Source organism: Vicugna pacos, chromosome 8 (genome assembly GCF_048564905.1).
Source record: "Vicugna pacos chromosome 8, VicPac4, whole genome shotgun sequence".
Lineage (NCBI taxonomy): Eukaryota > Metazoa > Chordata > Mammalia > Artiodactyla > Camelidae > Vicugna > Vicugna pacos.
The window spans coordinates 54,578,566-54,601,794 of NC_132994.1; the positions used below are offsets into that span (position 1 = coordinate 54,578,566).

General features: G+C 39.1%; 1 protein-coding gene across 2 annotated transcripts in view; it reads right to left on the minus strand.

Annotated features, from left to right (window-relative positions):
• The window catches only part of MAP7 (microtubule associated protein 7), a 156,361-nt gene that overhangs the window by 50,628 nt on the left and 82,504 nt on the right, over nt 1-23,229 (minus strand). For both annotated transcript variants that reach the window (XM_072965909.1, XM_072965910.1), the window contains exons 2-3: nt 7,645-7,746; nt 3,116-3,193 (exon numbers count right to left, since the gene is read on the minus strand). In XM_072965909.1, the coding sequence (XP_072822010.1) occupies nt 3,116-3,193; nt 7,645-7,746 (180 nt within the window). The remainder of the gene's footprint in view (nt 1-3,115; nt 3,194-7,644; nt 7,747-23,229) is intronic.

Below are 23,229 nucleotides of genomic sequence, written 5' to 3' on the forward strand. Positions count from 1 at the left end.
ATCCTACCGTAAAGCATTAAAGCATGACTCACAGATTTAACCCATAGAAAGTTAGCAATAGATCCTCCCTGCTTGCAAAACAATACAAACATGACATGCCACCCAAAACAAAGACCTTTATCCTCCCTCTCTTCCCTGGCTTTTAAAAAAATGTGGATTTAAAAAGAAAATCTTAAGTGATTTCAATGTTTTTCAACCTACAGCCAACAGGGAATAATCAATCATACTGGCCAATCACTTTCAACTTTGCTTTGTTGGAATTTCTGGAATGTACTCCTTTTTTTTTTAAAACTTAGAAAGCTTTAAAAATCTAAAAGCTTGGTAAACAGTTAATATTGCCAACTGCTCTTGTGTTTTCAAAAAGTATACTTCAAAGATCTGCTATTAAGTGATATTTCCTCACCATTTTTTTTTTAACTCTTCCACTGCCATCATAGCTTCTGCAAAGCACAGTTTATTGGTAGTTTATCAGGTGCCCTTTGATTTTCTTTTAGGACTAAAATTTTTTTTAGAAATCACCCTTGTGTATTCTAAGGCACAGCTTAAATTAGATGCTAGATTTTAGATGACTCTTCCAAATTTACATGCGCTTTTGCATGCATGTTTATTTATGTATTTATGAAGACTGAAGGGAGCCTCAAGACTTAGTTTCTATTATGACAGCCTAAGTGGAAAAGAACCGGCAAAAAGACACTAGTTTAAAATTTAAAAAGAAATGCAATAAAAGCAGAGAAAAAATAAAAACGAGTAAAATAAAATGTAAATAAAAGAAATAAAAACATATTTCATTAAAATTATGACTTTCAACAACAACCAAAGAGATGAGATCAAAATTAAGGAAAAATATGGTATTGAACACGGCAGGGGAAAGAGGAAAGAAAAATGATGCCCATGATACGCTAACTCACCAAAAATGTAAAGTTGTGGTAACAGGATAATGTAATAATCTGAACATTGCTTTGACCCATATCATAATCTTAGATCTGTTACCAAATGCCCTTTCCCACCTGTCCTTGGATCACTGCACTACAGTCCCCACCTTTTCTAGCTCCTCTTCCCCTTCTACTTGGGAGCTCAGGTGGCACCTCACATCCCCTCCTTCAGTACCACCCTCCATTAGAACTGCTGAGTGTTTATCTGCCCCTCTTCCCCTCCACTAGACTGCAGCTAGGCCTAGAGGCCTAGGTCTCAACTTAACTCATCTTTTTAACCCAATACCTGACAAATAAAGTTTTAAAATATATACATTAATAAGTCATTAATAATATACATTAATAATTCTATATCATTGATACAAATTAAAATGTGGGGCTACATAGTAGGAAAAAATCCACCCATTCCACATATAAACTTAGGCAACTTGTAGGGAGAAGATGCAGGCTCAGAGCTATACAACTTTACAGCGTAAAAGGGAAACCATTTTTGTGTGACCAGCATATTCATACTTTCCACAAAAAACCTAACAATGCTTAGATTTGAAAGACAAAGAAACCCAAATGGAGAGGTCTGAGACAGAGTGGAAAGCTCATTTACGATCGGATTTAAATCATAAAGGAGTGGTCTCCTGAGGCCTTGGACCTACTTTTACTCAGGCAGTATGAGTCCACATTGCAATGCTAAGGAGACATTTAATAGGGTGAAACCTGACCCCCCAGGGATGGGATGGTGAAGGAAAAAGGACACAAGTGCTAATTCTTGGATAGATCCAAAACCAGAGGGCAAACACCAACCATTCCAGAACAGTAGTCTGCTTCTTCTTCATGCTCTTCCCGCTTCAGGAGCTCTGCCTTTCCCTCTCGGCTCTGACACCTTGTCAAACTGATCCTGACTGGGGAGCAGTGAGCATGGCTCACAAAAGGAAGATCTGCAGACTGCACCACACTCCCAGTAAAGAGGGAGCCCTCATGGCCACAGGAGCCCTGCTCTCCAGGAAGCTAGCAGCCCCGGGGAAACCTGACAGAGGCGGGGAACGTCAAGCCTGGGTGCAAACTCTGAACACAGGAAAACGCAGCTCGTTTACTCCCAGCAAGTCATTGAAATTTGTGTTAAAAAAACCTTGGCAGCAAAACAAATGACCTCATATGACCATGATGGCAAGGGAGAGAAAGAGGCCTGTGTTCAAAGAATGTAAACAAATGTCAATAGACTTTTGAAAACCAGCTTCCAGTGAATTTCGCAAATCTGGGTTCTTGAACACAAATAAATTAGAGACGGCATATGCGGCTGGGTTCTCCAGTTGACACATGAACTGTTACAAATCACAGCAGGACTTTAGAAAATTTATGGGTCATCCACTGGGAAGGTTGTAGCAACCTAAGTCAGTCCTGGTTTTAAAGCACCCAGACCTTCTGGAAGCACTGAGACACACAGACCAGATATTTCATCTTTCCAGGGCACATAAAGAGAGTATCCTGTTCTAGCAGCTTTGCATAAATGGACAAAGTTACGGAGGAGTTGGCACCAGTATCCTTGCTCAGTGTGCCAGAAGACAAGGACTGCTGAGTGCTCCAATCTTGGCTTCCTGGCCAGCTAGTCTTGAGACCCCGTCTCTAGGTGATTAGGTGGCAAATACTGTAGTTGCTAACCTTTTGCAAGGGCCTTAACAAAAGAAAAATCAGACACCTCAACACTGGCTCTTGTGTTTTTCCTGGCAGCATACTGGCAGCATCCGTCTGTAAATCCAATAGCAGCATTGTTTTAGCCTGGAAAGCACTGGGTGCCCCAGCAGTGCACAGTCTCATAACTGTTCACATAAAAAGAACCTTACATGCTTACTTTCCTAGCATTTTTTCAGTTGTAAAATGTAAGCCGAGCCATCATACCTCCCATATATACATTCCCTGCAGTGCCACATTAGACTGTCATTACAGTACAAGACATGAAAATGAGCCTAATCCTGCGCTGGCCATTACTGTTGCTTAAAATTTAGTTCTGTGTTTGTAACACATACTAAATTCTGTTTCCCAATCCATTGGTGAAACTCACAGAGGCAGGCTACAGGTCGTTAGAATGATGCCTGCCTTCGCTCAGTGTTAAGTGTCCATTATCCTAGAGGGGGAAGAAGTAACACTTCAGCAACGGTGTCCCGGAAAGATCAGATGAGGGCAGGTGATACCTAGCTGCTTCTCCCGTTCCTCACGCCGCTCCCGGGCCAGCCGCTGCCGGTCGTCAACCCGCAGCACAGGTGGAGGGTCTGAAAAGAAGATAAAAAACATGAGAAAAGAGCAGATGAAACCCAAAGGATAAATACCTTTTTGTCCAGTAAATTTGATGAATGAAATATTACTACTTCTTAACATATAGTAATATCACAATTAGTACATGACTACACTTTCAGTGATAACACTGTATTATAATTTTCCTGAGAATTCTCAAGTATTTTCTTCTATTTTAAAGTGTTATATAAAAGGTTAGATCCAAAGAGTTCTTATCACAAGGAAAAAAAAAGCCATTTTTAAAATCTGTGTAAGATGATGGATGTTAACTGTAAGTATCATGGTTAACATTGCACAATATAAGTCAAGTCATTATAAAAGCCATATAAGCACATTATAGAAAGTCTATGAAACAGAGTTTTTAAAATCAGATTCTGTTAATGGGATATGAATTATGTGACACAAGTTGCATCCTGTCTGGTAACAACAGTTATGTAAGAATCCAGGTTGTATACAATCCAACACAAATATAATAATAAACAGTATAAAATAAGGCCAATGCTTAAGACTCCAATTAATTCCCACTGGCCTTTATCATTTCAGCACTACTCTCAGTCACTATTAGGAATTAGGTTTGAGGAAGTAAAGAATGAATACAGCACATTTCTGGTCTAAGACGCATAGAGCCTGTGATATGCTGGATGATTTCGGTTGGGTCTGGGAACCTGGTACTAGAAAATAGTATTCAGTTTGAATTCTGTTTCCATCCCTCTGGTTATATCAATAAGAGAGCCACTTTATAGTGCTAGAGTGTCAATAATACCTGTGGCAGACTAAAGACGGCTGTGAATGGGGGTAGGGAAGAGCAGAGTCTGGTCAGTTTTGTTCATGGCTCTATTCCCAGTCCTAGGACTACAGCTGGCAGAAAGGAGGACATTCGATAGGTATTCATTAAACGAATGAATGAACAAATGGGCCAACAACCCTAGCTGACTTTCAGAGCCTTTAAACTGACATTAACATACACTGCTGGGGTAGACTAATGCCAATCCTGTATTTGATAAGAGACTTTTAAAAATGGAAATGCTAGCAACTACAATTTTAAGCTTTACTAACTAAAAACTGATAAAAAACTTATCTTTAAAGGTAGGCTTTCAGGGAAAAAAAAAACAATCGAGCAATTACAAGTAAACAGTGAATTTTCTATAATTCTTTGTCCTGTTCTCATTTCTACTCTCATATCACTTTTCCCTGGAACAAAATCAAGGTATAGAAAATAATTTAACATCGTGAACATTTCACATTGTTTCCCAATAGATCTAATATTATTAGAATAGAATTAAGTTACTTATTCTCAGAAGGAAAAGTTTTAACAGAAATAGGGTTTTGGTGGAGGTAAAGTTGTATAATACCTTTCATGGTCCCAGGTGCACTCTGCATCCAATCCCCTACCTGTGATGACCGAAGAGAAGCGGGACCATCCAAACAAGGGCACTTTTAAGAGTGAAAAGGAGTGCTGGTAATATTCTGTGGGGACAGGTGTAAACCTGGACTGTCCTGCAAACCCTGGAACTAAAGAGTGACTCTCAAAGATCAAGAAAATCAACTCACTGAATCTCACTGACGAAGTTTTTCAAGAACTCACAAGACCTTGACTTCTATCTGAACAACTACTGTTAGTACAATAAATTGCTTCTGTTAGGGCTTTGCATTTCACAAAGCACTTTCATATGTATTATCACTTTATTCTTCACAATAATCCTACGAGTTAGCCAAGCATCTATTCATTCAATGAAGAGTTATTATACCTATTTTCCAGATGAGAAAACTGAGGGAAATAAACGTATGTGACTAAGGAAGGTGGCACAGTTATGTTGTAGAGCAAGAGCTTAAAAATCATGTCTTTAACTCAATCATGCCCATCCTTTTCACAGCACAGTACCTACAGAGTCATTAGAATGGCATGATACGGCCATCAGAGAAGGGCTAGAAGACTGCAAGTCATTCATTCCTCTATGAGGGAAGTTTATTTATAAATAGTAAGGAAGAATGAAGTTTCAGTGGCTCTTAAAGACCTGTGGCAGGGAATACTAGAGGGACAGGAATAAAGAGGGATTTTTAATAAACTTGAATTTCTGCTTTTCTCAGGTACATACACAGTGGTCCAGGAAGAATATGTAATTTTCTCTTTCAATTAGGTCAAACTTTAAATCATTTGGAGGCAGCCGATAGAGTTCTAAAGAACCATTTCAAACTGCTTCAGGAAAACAGCAGTCATAAACAGACCTGTAACTTTACAAAGCGTCTCTTTGGGACTGGGTTCAAGTACTCACAGCTGAGAGTATCTGTCCCTCCTGGTAACATGAGACATAGCGTGCCTATGCTTCTAAAACACAATGAGGGCCTTCCATTATGTGTTTTAAAGGTAAAATATTAACAATTTGTATGTGAATAGATGCCTTCTAGATCAGAGATGTTCTACAGCTCAAGTATCAGCAAGTAAAGGAAGGCAAGAAATTTAACTAAGATTTACTGTGTTAAAAGGGACCCTTTTTTCACTCAGTCAGGATACTTATATCCGGTTAAAGCAATAGTCAAAAAAAATCCCTAACTATAGCATGTACTTTCCTTTTTAAGTTTGTAGAGTATGAAAATCAACAAACTGCAGTCACCTGCTTTAGACATTCTCATGACTCATATTCCACAAAATCAAAAGGTTTTACCCAAGCCTAGCCCTCCAACATGGAACCTCTAATACCATCTTCAGAGATACTCAGGAAAACAACCTGGTGGTTTTAACTGTAAGAGTCTCTAATGTACCTTGCTTATGTGTACGTATAAGAAAACAGACACAAGGATACTCAAAAGACACAACCTAAAAGGAAATGTCTCCTCACTGAACTTGACTCTAGCAATACAAATCAAATGGCTCGATAAAGAGATGGCCAACGGGGTAGACAAGATTTTCTGGCCTCTGTGCTCTCTATGCACTCTGCATCTCTCTCTTATCACACTGGAAATGCTGTTAGAATGATCCATTCATATATTGGTTTAGTCCATCAAACTGTCAGCTAGAGGGGAGAAATTGCATCCTTTAATAATACATCCCTAGTATCTATACAGTGCTAATACCACATGAATAAACAAGTTATCAGGATATAAAAGTATAAATGCCATAGTGAAAAATGGCAGGAATTAGAAACGATGGTTGATGGGGAGAACAAGGGAAAAAAACAGTACAAACCATTTAGTTATGTTCAATTCTCATGGTAAAACAAATGGGATTTTCATGCTAAAGAGCTTCTACTTCCACAAGGATGCTGACTGGAGTATAAGGAACAAAAGCCCACTAGAATGAGCCCCGTGGGGACAGGGATCCTGCTGTTTCACTCATATAATACCTTTCATGGTCCCAGGCATAGGGCAACTACTCAAAACACACTAGATGGTGGCTGGGCTTTGGGTGGATAGATGGATGGATAAATGAATGAAAATGCAAACTGCACGCAAAATGGGGAAATCTGAGGCTGTGAATTAAAACTCCACTTAAACTACATCATTTGCCACTAATGGTTCCTCATGTAATCCTTGCAATAGTGCCTGTTATTCATCTCCTACATGGCAAGTCAGATTTACTTGCTCTGTTCAATACCTTTTCCAAGTGGGAAAAAAGCCCCACAAAACTAGGTGCAATAGTTAATGTTTTCTATGAGGCTAGATACAGTTATTTCCATCTTTATTCTCACTGATTTCACTGTTCTTGAGTGACTCTGGCCTTGGATGCAGCATGAAGTCAGCTTCCAAGAACCTCACGGAGTGTTCAATGTGCCTTTACCTTCCTTTGATGGCTTCTTATCATCCTACTGTACATTAAGTCTCTCCCGAGGACCACACAATGGTTGTTGGATACTTGGAAGCAACTGCATTGTCTATTCAACTGTTCATATTACGTTTACGGAGTGTTTGCTTCTTTGTATCACTGAGTGGAACAGTCCGTGAATCATAGGCTATTAAATGAAATTACCGTGTAGGTGTACAAACATTGCAGGGAATGGAGAACAAAAACATAATTCTATACTGGCTTTGCTGTGTGTAATGATTTCCTTAAGTGGTTTTTTGAAAAAGTCACAAAAGAGACATGCAATAATGCTGGGCATACAGGTACAGAAAATTGTGTCCTACCTGTCATTTCAGACAGAATGGAAAAATTATTACCTGATACACTGCTTGACAGTAAACACTGTAGTCACATACATCATCTCATTGATTGTCAAAATGATTCTGAGAGGTAAAGCAGGGCATATTTTTGAATCTCCATTTTAAAGAGAGAATATGAAGGTGTGAGTGGTTCTCTGACTTAAATTCATACAGGTCAGTCTGAGTGTGTGTTTTGGTGGCAGGACTTGAAGCAAGCTCTCCTATATTCTAGCAAGCTTTAAGGCTCTGGAGATAAGCGTCCCTTCTCCAGGGCAAAGGCAACACACAGTACCTGGTCTATTTCCTGAGGGGTTGCTATTTTGTCCTGAAACAGCAGAGGAGGGCCGGTTGGAGGCAGCAGTTTTCTTCTCTTGCACTTTGTGGCTGTCAGGCGCTGCACAAATGAGACAAAAGAGAAAAGACACATTTAGTTTCTTAAAATTTATTCAGACACGTTCACAGGTTCACTCTCGTATTAAGTACTAGGCTAGATTCAGGAAATAAAAAAGTTAAGTAGTTACAAGCCCTGCGCCCAAGGAGCAGACCGTGCAGTAGGAAGGACACATCCCAAACCCGTCAGCCTCAGCTCAAGTGACCAGTCCTACAGCAGTGATGTGCTCAGGGTCCCTGAGATCATTCACCCAGGCTGTCCCAGTTTACACATAAAGCCACCATGGGGAAGAATGACTGGAATCTAGAGTCTGTGATCTTTGTTCTTACATAGTTCATGTGTTAGGAACCCAAACATTCCAAGAACATAACCAAGTAGATCACTAAAGGGAACAGGAGATATCACTTACTGGGATGTTGAGAAAGCCTCTAACAAATGTACTGGAACAGATTATTCAAGAGGCTAATAAAAATGAATTCTAGGAAAGGAACAAAGGGCAGAAGTATCAGGCAAGTCTCTGGTTATATAAAGTATAGGGTCCTCCAGGACCAGGTAAATTGTTCTTTACATACATCATTTAACATATTTTCAAAAGATATTTAAAGCCTATTTGCTACTTCTCAGAAATCACGTCAAAGAACAAGCCTTTGATCTCCTGTCTCCTCTCTGCCTTAAAACCTGTTCTACCCACAGTCTTCCCCGACCAGTCAAGCAATTGCATTCTTCCAGCTGATTACGCCCAGAGCCTTGGAGACATCCTTGACCCCTCTCCTCCTATCACTCCCCAAATTCAATCCATTAGTAAGTTCTTTCAGCTCTACCTTAAAAAACATCACCACTACCTTTCTGACCATCTCTTCCTGTGTGACTGTGATAACCTCTTAGCCAGTCTACCCAATCCTACCCCTTTTCCTCTTCAGTCTAGTCTCATCTCAGCAGCCAGAGGGATCCCATTAAACCTTAAGTCGTGTCATTCCTCTGTTCCAAGCTCTCTAACAGTCACCATCCCACTCAGAGTAAAATTCAAGGTCTGTCCATGGTCTACAAAGTACTATATGGTTTGGCCTTCACCGTGTACTACTTTCCTTCTTAATTACTCTGCTCAGATCATACTGACTTCTCCATCTCAAAGCCTTTGCATCTACCAAATGTCAACATGGGTCTCCCCTTCACTTCCACTGGTTCTCTGCTCAAAGTTGACATTATAGAGTCCCCTTAACCTGTTTAAAACAGCACCGCCATCACTCATCAGTCCCCACTCCTTACTCTGCTTTGTTTGTAGCCCTTATCCCCTGACACATGACATATTTACTATCTCCTCCATTAGGCTGAGGGAAATGGATAATAACTCAGAAACAGGAATCACTTGTTTAAGGTTTTTGAACCTAAAAGGATGTGATAGTAATTATGCTTCAGGAAGACTAAATTTAAAAATGGTACCCAAGATGCACTAAAAAAAAAAAAAAGCTACTAAATTTACCTTTGAACTCTGAATGAAGAACATACCAGATTTTTATGGCTCTCTCTCAGTTACGTATAGTAATAGCTAACATAGAAAACCAGACTAAATAGTAGAAAGTCTCTTAGACACTATTTTTAATTAACACTGTTTAATTGCCCAGTTTCAAATAATTTGTTGGCTTTAAATAACAGGTTCAAACATAAACCTCGATGGCTGTAATACATGTTGTCATCTCACTTGCCAAAAAAAAAGTTGCCAGTTATCACCATGTGGCAGGTGAAGCTTACACTAGTTTATTTTCTTTATTTTCTTTGTATTACATAGCCACCTCCAGCACACAGCAAGAAAGCCTTAATTAGTAAGCTGTTTAAGGGATCTTATTTTCTTTTTTAGCTAACTAAAAATAATTAGGACCACTTGTTTAGAATGTATTTCAAACATACTCATTTTGTTCTTGCCTTGGTATATTTGACATAATTTAATCTGCCTCTGGAGATAATCTGCAGTGCCCCCAGGTCCTGACAACAGACAACCATCCTAACTGAATATTATGTAACAGTCAACCATAAAGGAGATTAAAAAGAACACATGTTCAGTGCAAGTGACTTCTCCGAATAATCCCTTATAAAAAAAATTTTTTTTGGTTGTAATTTGCTTTGTCTTGAAACTGAAATGTAAAAAAATAAATTTCAATTAAACTGGAGGTCTGGTTACTTGAATTCCAATTTATCTACATCTGACTTTTATTAGATCTACGCTAGCTGAACATCTGTCTGCCCATGTTATCATCATCTGGATCTCAAGAATTCATTTCTATCACAAAAGACCTTTTGAGTCCTATTCATAACGAGACAAACTTAAAATTTGTTCAGTTCATATAAAACGAATAGGTTAAATTTAGTAAAATAAAGATAATTTAAAAAGTTGTCAGCAGCAGGAGGGTATAGCTCAGTGGGAGAGCACATGCTTAGCATGCACGAGGTCCTGGGTTCAATCTCCAGTACTTCCATTAAAAAAAAGTTGTCAGGCTGTTTAGTCCAGGATTATATACTGTTGATTTTTAACCATTAGGTTGAACATTTGTCTAAAGTTTTCCGGCCATGTTTCTGCTTCACTATCAGTCTTTCCCTTCCACACTGCAAGGCTCCTTATTTCTCCAAAAGCTTCTGTGGTTAACACTCTATCATGGTATAAGACTGAAGATAAACTCAAACAGACCTGTGAGTTCTGCTACTTACGAGCTGAGCGTCTTTCAGAAAGTCTCCTGACTTCTCTGAGTAGGTATATGGGGGTGAAACTGCTAACTCACAGGGTTGTTGGGAGGATTAACTGAAAAGATGGACATTAAGAGTCTATTACAGGGCTTGGCACACAGAGGTGTTTAACAAACATTCAGCCCCCTTTCTCTCAACGTTGATGCTCCTCTCGGAGGTCCTGGGCCTCCCACGCTCACAGCACTTGGCGCTGTGTGCAGAGCTGTGTTTCAGGTCATGGGGGAGGTGGTGTGTGCTTTAGAGTCAGCTGACCTGGCACTGCCACTTATGAGCAGTGAGCCCTCAGCACATCGTTTAATCTCTGTCTTTGTTTCCACACCTCTAATGCAGGAAAACACTTCCAGAGTTGTGAAAATTAAATGAGACTGCCGGGCCCACTGCGAGGCTCAATAAATGGTAGAAGTATTTTTGGCTCTTTCCCTATTCCTAAGAAAATGTGGGGAACTGGGTTTCTAGCTTCTCTGGGCTTTGCTCACTCAGTGCTAACAGGGAAGGCAAACCTATGTCAACCCGGTGACAGTCCGGGGAGCAGAGTCTGGCTCTGCTGCTGGCTTCAGAAGTTTTCAGCTCAGCTACAATCACACCTCCTGGGGGCCTCAGATAGGTGGGACCTATTGCTACGGTTTCCAGGGTACAACCTGGCTTGGGAAGAGGTAATTACCAGTCTTTCTGGGACTTAGAGAGATGACAGTTTTCCTGAGATTTAATGCCTTTCAAGTTACCACCATATTAAGTATGAGCCTTAAAAAGAAACCCTCAATCATAACAGGAAAATAAAATCTTCTGATTTTTTTTATAACAAGGCGCAGGGAATTTTACTGTTTGAGAACACAATGAAAACAGAAATTTATTTTAAGATTTTCAACATTTAAAAATCTGGCAATCCTAGGTAACTAGCATGTAAGATCCCATATACTATTTTTAAATTTACCATTAAAATAATACCACTTTAAAAACGACTCAGGTGGCTTAACAGTATTATTTGTATCTCTTTTCTTTCATTTTTCAAAAAAGAAAACTGAACCATATACTAGGATGCTCAATAAGTCTTTGCAAGCCTTATAAAATTTTTATTGATCTTCATGCTAGCTTAAAAGCTTTATTCCATTAGTGTCACATGTGAGAGTGTTGGAGACAAGAGGAAGGATGGAGAGAGGCGCCCTTGTGGTCTGGGGCTCTGTCTGTAAATCACTGCAACAAAACAGGCAGCAGACACTTAGAGCTTTCATCTAGTAAAAATCTTGCAGCTCCAAGCCTGTGCCACAAACGTGCCTCTATAATCCACATCCTCTGAGATTCACTGCATTCCTCGCAATGTCTTCCCATAAAGGTCATGGGCTCTCACTGCTTTGTTTCTATTTTCAGCTGTATGGTCTGCTGGAAGAGTCTTCTCTCAATTGATCAAGACAACTGGCCCAAACAATGCTTAATTTAGTAAAAATTCTTACTCTTATAAGGCATTTATGATCACAAACTTACAGACCATGCTGAGTTTAAACTCACTGAATGATACCTGGTCTTAACATCCAAAACAGAATGTATTTCTGTCACTATTTAAAACAATATATGGCTTATGGACTGGGCAACAGCAACACTTTAGCCTTCAACCCCCAGCTCTGTATGGGTGCTGTATGAGTTGGACTTTGTGGAATACGGCACCCAGGATACACATGTAGCTCTGGGAGAGTAAACCAGAAGACAAAGCAGAGGTTGAGCCACATGCAACTGGCATTTCTTTTGCAGTAAAAGATGGCTGATGATGTTGCAACTTCATGTGCCTCCATCTCACAGTTTCAATCTACTTGTGCATAAAAGAGTTAACATCACACATGACGTGTTATACTTAGGAAGACCTGATTTTGCTTCATGTCTTTTTGCTACAATAAATCTTAGCCGTAAGTATGACTATATGCTGAGTCTTTCTAGTGAATCACAGAACTTTGAATCACAAACAGATTATCTGAAAATTTGGCTGCAAAATACTGTTACGGCAATTGAAGAATGTTATTCTTTTAAAATAATGACATATAAAGACTACAGAGTAACTTTCAGGTAGTTCAGAGTGTTTTACCTAAAATTTTCTTTGTGATCTTTTTTGCTCATATACTTGGCAAGTTAAATTTTATTCTAATGTAGCTGCCAGGAGTACGGTAACATTTAAATCACAGATATTAAATATTTTATCCAATATTACTTATGAAAGCTGTATTAGAATAAGAAAGGGATAATGCAACCTCAAAACTCCTAATGACTTTTCTGATTATTTCACATGATGGAGTGCTTCTCAGTTTAAATTCCTCATAATTGTGAGGTGAAGGAGATTAAGAAATATAAACATCCAAAATTAATGTTCAAAAATCAGTTGCCTTTCTTTACACTAACGATAAATCAACAGAAAAAGAAAGTAAAGAAACAATCCCCTTTAAAATAGCACCCAAAGTAATAAAATATCTGGGAATAAATCTAAACAAGGAGGCGAAAGAATTATACACAGAAAACTATAAACCATTGATGAAGGAAATTAAAGAAGACTTTAAAAAATGGAAAGATATTCCATGCTCTTGGATTGGAAGAATCAATATTGTTAAAATGGTCACACTGCCCAAGGCAATCTACAGATTTAATGCAATCCCTATCCAATTACCCAGGACATATTTCACAGAACTAGAACAAATCATAATAAAATTTATATGGAACCATCAAAGACCTAGAATTGCTAAAGCATTACTGAAGAGAAAGAAAGAGGCTGGAGGAATAACTCTCCCAGACTTCAGACAATACTATAGAGCTACAGTCATCAAGACAGCATGGTATTGGTACCAAAACAGACATATAGACCAATGGAACAGAATAGAGAGCCCAGAAATGAACCCACAAACTTTTGGTCAACTCATCTTCGACAAAGGAGGCAAGAATATACAATGGAATAAAGACAGTCTCTTCAGCAAATGGTGTTGGGAAAACTGGACAGCAGCATGCAAAACAATGAAGCTAGAACACACCCTTACACCATATACAAAAATCAACTCAAAATGGATTAAAGACTTAAACATAAGACAAGATACAATAAACCTCCTAGAGGAAAACATAGGCAAAACATTATCTGACATACATTTCAAAAATTTTCTCCTAGAAGAAATAAAAGCAAGAATAAACAAATGGGACCTAATGAAACTTACAAGCTTCTGCAGAGCAAAGGAAACCAGAAATAAAACAAGAAGAAAACCTACGGAATGGGAGAAAATTTTTGCAAGTGAAACCGACAAAGGCTTGATCTCCAAAATATATAAGCAGCTCATACGACTCAATAAGGGAAAAATAAACAACCCAATCCAAAAATGGGCAGAAGACCTAAACAAGCAATTCTCCAAGGAAGACATACAAATGATCAAAAAGCACATGAAAAAATGTTCAATATCACTAATTATCAGAGAAATGCAAATCAAAACTACAATGAGGTATCACCTCACACCAGTCAGAATGGCCGTCATTCAAAAATCCAAAAATGACAAATGCTGGAGAGGCTGTGGAGAAAGGGGAACCCTCCTACACTGCTGGTGGGAATGCAGTTTGGTGCAGCCACTATGGAAAACAGTGTGGAGATTCCTCAAAAGACTAGGAATAGACTTACCATATGACCCAGGAATCCCACTCCTGGGCTTGTACCCAGAAGGAAATCTACTTCAGGATGACACCTGCACCCCAATGTTCATAGCAGCACTATTTACAATAGCCAAAACATGGAAACAGCCTAAATGTCCATCAATAGGTGACTGGATAAAGAAGAGGTGGTATATTTATACAATGGAATACTACTCAGCCATAAAAACTGACAACATAATGCCATTTGCAGCAACATGGATGATCCTAGAGAATGTCATTCTAAGTGAAGTAAGCCAGAAAGAGAAAGAAAAATACCATATGAGATCGCTCATATGTGGAATCTAAAAAACAAAAACAAACAAAAACAAAGCATAAATACAGGACAGAAATAGACTCATGGACAGAGAATACAGACTTGTGGTTACCAGGGGGGGTAGAGGGTGGGAAGGGATAGACTGGGATTTCAAAATTGTAGAATAGATAAACAAGATTACACTGTATAGCACAGGGAAATATACACAAAATGTTATGATAAATCACAGAGAAAAAAATGTGACAATGAGTGTGTATATGTCCATGAATGACTGAAAAATTGTGCTGAACACTGGAATTTGACACAACACTGTAAAGTGATTATGAATCAATAAAAAATGTAAAAAAAAAATAAACCTCCAGTTATAAAAAAAGAACGAGTCATGGGAATACAATAAATGATACTGATATAATTTTATATGGTGACAGATGGCTGTTGGACTTGTCAAGGTGATCATTTTGTAATGTATTTGACTGTTGGACTGTTACACTGTTCACCTGAAACTAACATAATATTGTACGTCAACTATACTTCAATAAAAGTAAATTTTAAAAATTCCTCATAATTCTATGTGAAGTTGTGTGGGAATGATCAATGCTCCTGGGAGTCAGTGCTGGACGAACCTAGGTGTCACTTCCCACTTGACTTCAGTTCTTCCTACTCACATTTATTGTCAACACCCTATACTGTGGGACACCTTGCGCTCAATACTGGTAAAATAGTAAGTGAATGAGGCATCTTTTCTACCATCTCTTCCTTTTCTGGACTCCTAATTCTAGGGAGCTTTTGATTCCTCCAGTAATTTCTCTTCAGTAAAGTTCTCCCCTGTTATGACATGAAGCACAATCTTGATGTCAGTCACATAACACTTTCAAGTCTGCATGTATAAACATGCTCTCTCAGTACAGTTCTTCCACTTCTAGGGAATATGTGCTCATGTATCTCTGCTGTCACTTGAAACTATGTCAAAAGCCATACTGGCCTCACAAAATCAAGACAATCCCTGATGTCAGTCTCTTGTTACTACCAATAGAACCACCATATTCCCAGGCTCAGAAATGTTACAGAACGTTTTCAATAAACATTTACAGGCACTCCCATAGGCCAGCCACTGTGCTATGTACCAAAAATACAAAGATCGCAGGACAGAGCATCTACTTGCAAGATGCTTATCATTATTTGGAGGAGACAATGGGCAAATACATGCAATGACAACAAGAGACTGATTCAGTTTTCAAAAATCAATATGCCACAGATGATTCATAACCCCAGTAAGTGATACAGATAGTGTTACAGGGATTCAGAGGTGGAAGAAGGTGGTATGGAGGTGGTGGTGATGGAAAACTTCACTGGGTAAAGATTTTGAAGAATCTGTATAAGCAGCAGGTATTCCTGGCTGAGGCACGGCATATGCAAAACCACCAAGGCTAAAATGTGGGGGATAATCAGGGGACTGCCTAGTCAGAACAGTGGGTTTAGGGAGGCAGACAGCTGAAAATAAGACAAACAGGCCAAGGTCAACGCCTCCTTGGATTCCAAGAGTATGCACTTATCATGAAGGCGATGGAAACGCACTGAGCATGCCACACGGAACTTCTAGCTGTGAACTACTTTAGCTTCAGTGGCTTCTGGGGCTTCCGGATAGATGAAAAGTGAGGCCCAATAAGCCTGCTGAAAATGTATTTAAAAAGGTTATCATATTAAAGACAACAATAAAAGGAAATCGGACTAGAACTCCACATTCTGCATAATTTAGTAATTATTCAGATTTTCTCACTTACCTGAAACATGTACCAAGAGATGATTTTTAACCACTGGGGGTAAAAAGAAGCATGAGTGACTATGGTGAAATATATTCCTGTAGTTGGAGCATCAAGGAGCAGGGAAGGGGCAGAGTGTGTGGCCATCCTAGAGGGAAACCGGGCAGAGAGGGGACCCTGCATAAGCTCCCTGGGTCTCTTCTGCTTCAGATCCTGCAGGAAATGGAATCCCAGCTACAAACTCTAGGGAGCAGGAGTGGTGGGCAGGAGGAGGAAATATGGAACAGAGGAAGTGTGCCTGGTTGGGAAATAGGTGGGGTGTTTTTGAAGGCAATTTTGCAGGTATCTCAAGAAAATAAAATGTGGGTAGATGCTGATGAGTATTATTAAAGGTACTCTCAAGGCAGCCCAGGGTGCGGAAGCAGCCACCACATTATGCAAACTTACAGGGACTGCACCGTCTCAACACTTGTAACTACAGATGTTGAAAAAGACTGCAGAGTCTGATTTGCCCTTCTGCATCAGAATAAATCCACTTTGTGGTATGGTATAACATCTGGCCACATTTAATCTGACACAGCAATAAGAATCATTTATTCAGCACTACTGTTCATTTTTGGTTGCAAAAACAAATGCAATTAAATGAGAACTTTTGATAATAATGTATATCTGAGTCATACATTGCATCTTCCTTATTCATTCTGGTGACAGAAACAATTCAATTAAGACTTTTTTCTTTGCATTTCACACACTCTAGAAAGAACAAAAAGTAATGACTTTGGCCTAGAGTATATTAGAGGCTTATAAGACCCTGTGGAGGTTTTAAAATTTGGAGGGAGCTCATCCAACAATAAAGAACAGTGACAGAAAGTCACTTTCTGATAACTTCATTTCTTTATAATGAAAAAAAAATTATGATGGTAATGGAAAACAATATTCAATCATAAGACAAAAAATTTGTACAATACTGAAATAATACAAACCCAACGCAAAGACACTGATTTTACAAATACAATCCAACGTCGTGTATAGTTATATGACGTATGAGGAGAGAATTCACCAGAAACGTCACTTCTCATCTTCAAAACTGACAACAAGGCATGAAGAATGAGACAGACACATGTACGTGTTTATTAAGTTTGTAATCTATTAACTTCCATAAAGAAGCTGAAGCAGTTGTACTGAACTGTCATCTATACCATAAGATGATAAAAATACTGACATTATCATAAGCTCTTCTATAAAAATCCACTTGTTTGCTAAATTACACAGTAGGAAAAATATAATTATTACTTAAATGGCTGCAAAAGATAGTTCTATCAAAACAAGTTACCAGGATATTTTTAAGGGATAAGGAGTGGGCTACTTGTTTACTACAAAGAGCTGATGTCTGATCACAGCCATCATGTTCTGAGCTTAAAAAACCATAGATGGTCTCCAAGTAAATGGAGCTACAGGCTAAGTTAGTCTTTGATACTTGGCTAGGTGTAGAGCTATGGTAGTTTCTACTAGACTAGAGAAACTTGAGGGCAGGGAGGACACCTTCATCTTTACACTCTGTACCTTTAGTGTTTAGCCCACTGTCTGGCATATATGACACTGACAATGAATAAATGCCTGAAGAAAGAAACAAGAGGGGAAGAGAGGGTGGATGGTGTACCCAAACAAATTGTGGCAAAAGCCCAGAAAGAAAAAGTATTAATGACAAGATAGGTAAAAAGAAAAAGTACACATTTGTTCATTTTTTGGCTGCCAAGATTGTAGTGACCGAAAGAATCATCAGATCACAGTCATATTCATTCCATGTCAGAAAAGGAAAAACTAATGTAATTCTAGGCTGGTTCTGACATTATGTCAGGAAAGATTCAAAATCAAATGACTGTTTTTGCAGTCACATAATAGAAAAGTTTGCCTAGTATCGTTTACAGTGAGTATCTCAGGAATTAGAGGGTCAGTCTCCAAATACAGCAGAACACTGCCTGTCCTGCAGAGACAGCACGCGAACGTCACAGCCTCGGCTGGAATCAGAAAGGTGACCAGACAAGCACTTCATCTTTCAGAGACCTGCATACCCCAATCTTCTCCCAAAGCAACTTCAGAGATTTGATAATCTGTTGATAAGCTAAGAAAAATCCACTTTAGCTGAAATGAAGAAAAGCATTTCAGAAAAGCACATGTTCTATATATTTTGTGGGAACGATTAGGGATTGCTTCTTAAGCTGTTTTGTTTACCACTGAAAGTTGCTCCTTAATTCGTGTTACAAAGTCCTTCTGATACATTTAACTGACAGGAGTAAACACCACACACTTTAAAATTCAACGAAATAGGCTTTTATCTAAAAACAAACAAAAAATAAATAAAGCAAACAAAAGCCTTCCTCCAGCCAGATGGCAATACCATAAACAGAATAGAAAATGCTGTATTTTCCACCTGTATTAATATAAACCAGGTTAAAAAGCAAGCCTTTTCATCCCCACGGGTGACGTACTTTCCTGGAGACTTATCACCAGTCACAATGCAAACTGCTACACAAATCATCTCTGCCCCCTAATATGAATCATGCTTATGACTCAGCGAAGTACAGAGCAGAGTACAGAAAAAGGGCAAAAACCCAAACCATTTTAAGTTTTCCAGTCACACTGAGAAATGGTAAATTACAGATTGTAGTTAATTGTCTAAATTTCCACAGCTGGATAGGGAGTTTATCAAATTAGACCCAACTCAATTAAACTCAATGTGTAATTAAAAGCAACTATTTAAATAACTTGGGAGAGAAAAATAATTAGAACTCAACTTTATTATACTCTGCTTAATTAAAGTAACCAACTGAAAGAAGTTGTTTTTACTTTTAACAGAACTATGGTTTACTTTAAAGAAAAGTAAAATGGCTGATGGTAGTGTTTTACAAAATGATTATTTTGGCCACAAAATAGAAAAGATTTTTATACTTAAGTGCAAAATAAAATTATCAATGTAGTAAATGTACAGTTCTTAAAACGAATCCCAAATAAAAAGGGGATTCTGTTTTAAATATCAATTTTGCAAAGAGATGTGAAAGTAATTTTAATCCTTTGAGTATTAGTCGACTGAATGAGTTTAATCTGTGAGGTAAACACATGGTTGCAGAATATTAATCATTAATTGTTCCTCCCCTGCACAAAATAGTAAAATACTTAACTTTAAACCTTCTTGAAAAACTTAATAGGAGTGAGTAGTACATAATGAAAGGTTAAGTTTATTCCAATTCACTTCAGGTAACTATTGAACATGTAACTTAACGGCTGCTTAAGATGAGCCATCCCAGTCTCATCCTGCTGTTGTATGCTGAAGACGTTTCTACCTCTGTGACCTGGTTAGTTTTTCCTTTTCTCGTTAGAACATTGGCCTCACTATCTCTCCAACTACTTAAATCCAATCCATCCTTTTTCTTTTTTCAAAAATAGCCCCCCCACCTTTTTGGAGAGAGTTTTAGGTTTACAGCAAAATTGAGCAGAAAGCACAGCGTTCCCAAGTATCTGCTACTTGCACACATGCACCACCTCTCTCACTGTCAACATCCTGCACTGAGTGGTACATTTGTTTCAATCAATGAACCTACACTGACACATCATTATCTCCCAAAGTCCACAGTTCACATTAGAGTTCACTCCTGCTGTTGTTTTGGGTTTTGACAAACATATAATGTCATGTATCCACCATTACAGCATCATACAGAATCCAGACCAGTTTTCATAGTCCAGCTCAAGTCTCTTTCTCATGAAGTCTTTTCTAGCTACTCCTACCTCCAACGCAGTCCTTTCTCTGACTTTTACTACACGCCAAGGGTGCCCCACGCTGATTAGCATTTGGTTTTGTTTTGTTGTACATGATTTTTAGAATGTGCATTTCCAAAAGTTCTAAATACTGGTAATCTCATGAGAGGCAAGGCAAAAAACTGTGCTGTATAGTGACAAAACAAAACAAAAGCCCCCAAATACAAACAAAAATCCCCAACCCAAATGAGGAAACGCTTGATACAACATTTCTTGCTTAGAAATTCATACTGCCAACTTACATACTGAAAGCTGTGTCCATCCATGCTGGTTACCCAATAAATATCTATTCCCTGATGCTTCTTTTCCAACAGAAGTTTGGCCACAAGGCACAGTTCTGGCCAAAAAGTTGAAAACTGAAGTTGTTGCTGGGGTTTGTGGGAATGCTCCTTAAAGGAGAAGCAGACACAGGTGGGTTTGCTTCTCTCCTCTCCTTTTCCTCCTCCCTTGAACATGGATGTGATGTTGCACATAGGGCATCCACCTGGCAACCAGGAGGCTATCATGAGAGAGAGATTATGGGAGTAACAGAGCCCTGGCCCTGACATTTCTGAGCTGCTGAACAAATGCTAGCAACTGTTCACGTCCATGTTTCCTGTAGGTAAGCAAAAAGAAAACTCCTAATTTGTTTAATCCTTGGGTCTTTTGTTTTTTTTGATTCTGTATTCACGATTAGAAGCAATCCTTAAACTGACAGAGTTCTCATTAATTATGGAATGAAGTCCAAGCGCCTGAGCCTTCCAAATATCTTCCAAAATCTGGCCCCAGCCCACCCTGCTGGCCCCCACCTCCTCTCTTCCCCAACAATTACCTCTTTGAGCCCAGACATCACTGAGGGCTGGAAGTAACACTCTAAATGGGCTCTGAAGGTGGGTGAGATTCAGAAAAGGCAAAGGATTTAATTTAGGTGGGGGAGTGGGAGATAATAAAAGGCTACAAAGGACAGTGATGACCCAGAAAGGAAAAAACAAGGCACACAAAACCAGGTGGTGGTTAGATGATAAAAATATCTCCTAACGTTGTGTCTTAGATACTGGCTTTTCGTTTAAGGCATTCACAAGCAGGCTCCACACACTGGGGATTCTGTACAAACTGCGTATTTTAGCACCTCCTTCATTTGGTACATTATGACTTATTCCAATTTCTTCCATAAGTCAGAAAGCAAAACAGGTGCTGATTCACCATATTAAAGCAGATCTGCATTTAGTTTTGAAAACAGCAGGAGGAGCAAGATCAGAAGGAAAAAAAAAAGAGCAAGAGATGCCAGATCAGGGTTTTAATAACATTTGTGATAGAAATCAGTTCCATAGGAATTCAAACAATTTAGAAACCAGTAGATTTCTGAAAAGAATGTGAACGGTGCCCCCAGCACAAACCTGGATAGCTCTTGGTAATTCCTGAGCCACCATTCTCCTTTTTTCCAACTAGCCAGTTGGCCTTAAGGTTCTTACACAACTGCTTATTAAATGCGCAGAGGCACTCGCATGGCCGCAAGACTGAATTACTTTCTCTACCAGCAATTCCATAAATGTATCAGAGTAGGTATTAATCAAACCCCTGCATACAAAAATAAATAAAGACAAAAATTTCAGTTGATTTAGTGTATTTTTGAAAACAACATTTATTTGCTTTTCTATAGAAAGATTATGAAGATAAAAATTTGAAAGGTCCATAATCCCATCACTTGAATAATCCATTTATTCTTTTTATCTTTAAAAAATGTCTATCATATGGTTTAGGGAATTCAAATAGTACATAAAGCTGTAAAATTAAAAGCTCTTCCTTCCCTCCTTTCTCTCTGGAAAAAAAACTTCTATGTGCATATATACTTGCAGTCTATCTACTCAAAACATTATGCTACTTACTCTTCTGTCCCTTCCTTTTCTCATTTCATAATCTTACTTAGCCCACTTTTCAAGTTTCTTCTTAACTGCACTGTATTTTATTATTTCCAATACATGCCTACAAGAATCAGGTGTCAGTAGTCTCCTCTCTCACCTTCTCTGTAACTTCAAGTTCTCGAAGTCTTCTTTGCTGTGTGACACCACAGCCCTGACTGAGTGTCATCTGCCTTCCTACACCAACACCAGCACCTGGTCCCTTGCCCCGCGTTGGTATCTTCATCTCCCGCCATTTAGGCCTCTTTGCTTCTGCCAGTCTGGACTCGACCAAGAAGGCAACCACTTCCAAGGAAGAGGACTACTAAGAAAACTCCAAGAAGATGACTTTCTGGGAGACAAAGGCAGGAATGAGATCTGCCAGGAGCCACAGCTTTAGGACTGAATCAGAAGCTGAACAACTTGCTTTGTTCCACGCGGACACTTCCTCTCTCAGTTTTGTGAGCCAAATGTGTATCAGTTCAAGCTGTGGCTTCTGCCAGCTCTGCTGGAGACACTGTGGGCTGGGCTGGAATTGAATTGCTTCTCTGGCACCTTGTCTGCCTAGGAAATGGAGCAGTGCAGCAAAAGGTAGAAGAATATTTCCTGGCCACCTTCGTGTCCATTGCAAAGCTGGGATCATATGCTGTTAAGCCAGGAAGTGCCAAGAACGGCAGAACGCTGAAGCTGCTCCTTCCTCCTCCGACTATCAGCTGGTGGTGACAAAGTGGGGAAGAAGGCCGATGGCGCCTGTGATGACAGCGCTGACTCCCACCCTGGGAGCTCTGCACAGGCGCTGCCTGAGAACTCACATTGCTAGTGACTTTCAAGGCTTGTGGTCTGAAAACACAGTCAAATCTATTAAATAATTAAGACTATCATCCTGGACTGCAAAGAAATGTGACTAAGCCAAGACTTTGGTAGGCCCAGAGACTCAGTGTCAGGCCAGAAAAAGGAATTTAAATTACAAAGCATCCCTCCAACCTTCCGCAGGAAAGAAGTGAGATTTAAAACATGGTGTTCTGCTGGCTTTATTATCTTTCTACTAAACATGGCCTTTGATTTGTTCAATGTCTTTAATTTGCCACAATCGAAACATCCCCAAATAGAGGATCTCGAATTTTGGGACCTAACTGAATATCTCGATGTAAACAAATGAGGAACTAAAGGAAAGGATCCCAGTCTGAAAAATAAGCAAGCAGTTTCACAGAGATCTGCCGGCTCTCAAAAGCACAAAGACGACTGTGTGGCAGGTGTTGCAACCTGGCGAACGGTATCAGGCCAGACAGAAAGGCTCTTTACAGGATGGAACACGGATGGCTATTTGGTTTACAGGCGCCAATGTATATGCTTATTTTCCAGTATGTATATTCATTTGAAGTAG